Source organism: Procambarus clarkii, chromosome 11, assembly GCF_040958095.1.
Source record: "Procambarus clarkii isolate CNS0578487 chromosome 11, FALCON_Pclarkii_2.0, whole genome shotgun sequence".
Taxonomy (NCBI): Eukaryota; Metazoa; Arthropoda; class Malacostraca; order Decapoda; family Cambaridae; genus Procambarus; species Procambarus clarkii.
Window position 1 is genome coordinate 26170836 of NC_091160.1, and position 4904 is coordinate 26175739.

At 37.0% G+C, this 4904-nt stretch overlaps 1 protein-coding gene across 1 annotated transcript in view; it reads left to right on the forward strand.

The window, feature by feature from the left end:
- The first annotated feature begins 3071 nt into the window (after nucleotides 1-3071).
- Nucleotides 3072-4904, forward strand: part of LOC138363807 (uncharacterized) — a 3172-nt gene continuing 1339 nt past the window's right edge. The window contains exons 1-2 of the mRNA XM_069323178.1: nucleotides 3072-3174; nucleotides 4537-4696. Of these exons, the coding sequence (XP_069179279.1) occupies nucleotides 3130-3174; nucleotides 4537-4696 (205 nt within the window). The 5' untranslated portion in view covers nucleotides 3072-3129. The remainder of the gene's footprint in view (nucleotides 3175-4536; nucleotides 4697-4904) is intronic.

Here is a 4904-nt window from a genome sequence, read left to right on the forward strand (position 1 = left end):
ATTCATCCATGTTTTGGTAAGTGCAATAATATGTATTGTTTCATTGCAGATTAGAGATTCAAGATAGTTCTAGATTTCCGAAGTACTGAAACGCGCGCCATACAGGCTTGGTGGATCTAGGTGCAAGGTAAAATTATTTACATTTACTTGTTTTGTATTTATGTTTTGTATTTATATGCATTATTCTATAGAATAATAGATCTCGTAATAATTTTGCAAAAATAGTGGCATTTACTATTTTTAAAAGATTATTAAAAAATTTACTGATATGGTGCATTCGGAAGGGCGAAGAGGGAGAACGGCCTGTTGACATAGCTCGGGTGCAGGGGGGGGGGGTTGTGTAAAAGCCTGGTTTGTGCCTCGGAGAGGCTATGGGATCCAGTAAGTTCAGTAGAACTTCGGTTTCAACCCTTTTACCCTGTTGTAGCTCAGTCGATTAAGGCAGTGTCTGGGATGCTCCCGGACGCAGGTTCGAATCCTCGTCACGGCCCTTGTGGATTTGTTCATTTGATGCATCACGTTATTGTGATCTGTGTGTGTAATTCTTCACTTGCTACAGCAACAGGAATGTGTGTGTATGTATTTGTGTTGTTGAATATGACCGAAAGTGTAAGATTAATGATTCTAACACAAATCGTCTGAATATTTGTTTTTCTTCACTGTCGAGAGTAGTTAAAAAAATTTACTCGAGTTTATTTTCACACTTTATTTATGGTCCTTAAGTCCCTCTCCTTAATGCTGCTGCTGTTTCTCGCATCTTTGCATCGCTTGTATGTTTGGGGGTTTGGCCTCTTGCTATATATTGATTCCATTTGTGTGTGTTTGGGTCTCAGGCCCTCTCGCAATTTCTGTTGAACAAACCCCTTTTCCTAGTTCTGCATCTCTCCTTTGGTACAAATTTTGTTGTGCTTTTATCATATATTTCACAAAACTTGACATACATTTCATTTACTTCATGTCCTATCAGCAAGTGTTTGTCAAATTCTTTAAGGAAAGTTTATCATCCTGATTGCAGATCTCTAGCGATATTATGTCAACTTCTTGTGGATTCGCAATCATTATTTAATTTACCTTTAGGTGTTCTTTCACCAGCACAGCAACACTGTACCTCTCCCAACCAGTTTAAGATAAAAACTAAGTACTAACTAATTAACTCAATGTAACCTACCTTACCCCCAAAATGACAACCCATGTCTTCTATTTTAAACAATGCTGTTTTGTTGACCAAATTGTATTTTTGTTTTTTTCTGCAATGTTTCCCCCCCCCCCCCCACCACTCTACCACCACATTGAGTTTAGTAGCTCTGTGCACGTCAGGTGCTGTTTAATATACAGACCTACTCCTCCATTTGACCTAGTTTCTCTATCACATCTATATCACTTTGTGCTTTAGCCCTGGTGGAGCTTGGTCCACCAGGCTGTTGTTTGGAGTGGCCCGCAGATCCACATACAGTCTGCATATGATATACAGTCTGTTGATCAATTAAACTACAGTAGTTAGTTTTTATCATCCGAATGCACCAATATGTGTTCATTCTTCCCAGATGAAGGAACTTTTTGACCTATGTATTTAAAAGCAATTCTAAAGTTAAAAAGTGTAGCATAGGCCCCTCGCAGAATGTTCTTAATATGATCCTCAGGTTATAGTTTTCTATCTAAAACCACCCCTAGATCTCTTTCTTGATCAGAATTCTTTATAGATCTCAGTGGCTCGATCATAGAAACTGCTCTAAATCCTTGTTGGCCTGGATTGTGGAGGTCATTGGTCTCTATAAAACTAGTAATCTGACTCCTGATCACTCTCAAATAATTTTATTATGTGGGATGTTAGTGCAACTGGTCTATAATTCTTTGCCAATGCTTGTGTTGTGTTGTGTTGTTTTGGTAGTGATGTGCAATGTGTTGTTTTGGTAGTGATTCGTCCAGTTCTGGTAGTAGTGCGGTTGTTGTGTAGTGTAGTACTTGTGTGCTTGTTAATGACTTGTATTCCAGTCTTGTGGGTATCTCCTTTCCCCTACGGGCCAACTGCTTTGTTCTTACCTAGCATTTTGCTTTGTTTGGGTATGAATGTTTGTGTGCCGTATATTTTGCAAAATTTGCCATATATCTCATTATTTACTCCTCTGCCTAGCAACAAGTCTGTCTAATTATACTCATTAACTGTTTTTCAAAGTTCCCCATAGTGTCCTTTATTGAAATCGAGTTCATGAACCGTTTCAATGTTCTTATTTTCTTCTAGATTATATCTTAAAGTATATTTAAATGTTATTGTTATTATTGTTATTAAATGTTATTGTGACATTGCATTGCAATTGAGCTATGTTGTTTACCATACCGTTCATTTCGTGAGTATAAGTATAGATGCCACACTTGTGACAGGTAAAACCATGCCTTTTTTGAAAAACAGCACCGTCTGTTGCACGTAAGAGCAACCCACACTATATTATGTTGCGATATTATTTCAATATTTCCGATTGTATTGATAATTTGAATTTTCATAGATTTCAATTTATTTTCATTTCGATTTAATAATTTTGTGTGACATTGCATTGAAATTGAGCTGTGTTGTTTACCATACTGTTCATTTCATGAGTATAGTTTATTTTTTTATTTTTTTCATTTCATTTTTTTAGCTGTTCTTATTTTTCAGTGATGGGAATATCAGATCATTTGATGTTCCCAATTTTCTGATGGAAGCATCAGACCATTATAGAATGCATCGGATGAGGTAGTTTGGAATGGTGGGGAGGACGAGAGGGGGGTATGGTGGGGAAGACGAGGGGACAGAGGAGAGGGTAATGGTGGGGAGGACGAGGGGACTGGGGAGTTGGGGATGGTGGGGACAGGGGAATGCTGGGGAGGACAAAGGGACAGGTGAATGGGAGATGGTGGGGGAGGAAGAAGGACAGGGGAGGGGAAAATGGTAAGGAGGACGATGGGACAGGGAAGTGGGAATAGTGGGGATGATGTGGGGACAGGGAAGTGGGAAGGACGAGAGGACTGTGGAATGGGGAATAGCAAAGTGAATTATAATTATATATATTAATTAATTCTTATAAATTTCCAGAAGCCTGTATCAACACCCACACTAATGCAACTGAAAGAGATGTTGAGACAAGTATTGCTGATATGTTGAAGAACGCCCCAAACAAACTCGGTGGAAACAGATACAAGGTAAAGTTTGCCAATTTGCTGTAGTCTAATTCAATTTCTTTTTAGTAATCTTCGAGAACATTTATGCTATGAATAAGATAAAATAATGTAACTGATTTTGATTTATTTACTATTTATTATTTATTTACCGTTATTAGTATAATAGATCTCGTAATAATTTTGCAAAAATAATGGCATTTACTATTTTAAAAAGCTCGGGTGCAGGGGGGGGGGGGTTATGTAAAAGCCTGGTTTGTGCCTCGGAGAGGCTATGGGATCCAGTAAGATCGTCCTTCCTTTCCTCCCTAGAATCTGGATGTAGCAGGTGCTCAATTGTCAAAAGTGAAAAATTGGTTTTGTCTTCCGAATGCACCATTTCTGTAAATTTGCTAATAATCTTTTAAAAATAGTAAATGCCATTATTTTTGCAAAATTATTACGAGATCTATTATACTAATAACGGTTTGATAAAATACAGTAGACTGCCTACTGGTTTTACCTGTAATAAGGTTTGATACAGATGATTATGATTATGGTTTTGGCCTCCACCACCCTCTCACCTAACTTGTTCCAACCATGTCTACCACGGTTTTGTCTTCCGAATGCACCATTTCTGTAAATTTGCTAATAATCTTTTAAAAATAGTAAATGCCATTATTTTTGCAAAATTATTACGAGATCTATTATACTAATAACGGTTTGATAAAATACAGTAGACTGCCTACTGGTTTTACCTGTAATAAGGTTTGATACAGATGATTATGATTATGGTTTTGGCCTCCACCACCCTCTCACCTAACTTGTTCCAACCATGTCTACCACGGTTTTGTCTTCCGAATGCACCATTTCTGTAAATTTGCTAATAATCTTTTAAAAATAGTAAATGCCATTATTTTTGCAAAATTCCTGAATATTGTCAAAATGACGGAAACCCATATGTCAAAAACACATGGAGATATACCAATCCTGGAAGACATTCTTCCATCCCCACTTGAAACTGTTGAGCAGGTGGATAGTCTGTCACATGAGCTAAAAGTTAACAGTGAATATAAAAAGAGTATGGTAAGTGTTGCTTAATTCTTTTAGCCTGAGTATGGTAAGTGTTGCTGAATTTTTTTAGCCTTGTACATATGTCTTTTGATTAGTTTTTTTGCAGATGAAGGAAGGTGGGGTGGCACATAATTGATTGTTCAGTGTTATGTTTAAGGTACAAATAAAACAAAAGCAAAAGTTACTCAAATTCGTTGATTTTTGTAATAGTTAAGAAGGAAAATATTTTAATGCTATTTATTTAATACAGTTGGAAATTAGAAAATCTAATGTTGAGATTGATAGATATATATTATTCTCTATTACCTTACAGCTTATGCATTATTTTAACAGGTCCAGACGCTGTCTCAAATGGGCGGTGCAAGCTGTGGAGACACAGTGAGACGAATGATGAGGAGGATAGGGACCTATGGGGTCTGGTCTCAGTATTCACTCGTTGGGCGCAAGAGGAAACGTGTCTTCAAAACCTTGGATATTTGTAATGTAATAATAAGTACGTAAATTTGACATTTTTTTGGATTATATATATGTCTGCATGTATTATGTATTATACTTGCATGCTTGTTAATGACTTGTATTCTAGTCTTGTGGGTATCTCCTTTCTCCTACGGGCCAAATGCTTTGTTCTTACCTAGCATTTTGCTTTGTTTGGGTATGAATGTTTGTGTACCTTCATTGTATATTTTGCAAAATTTGCCATA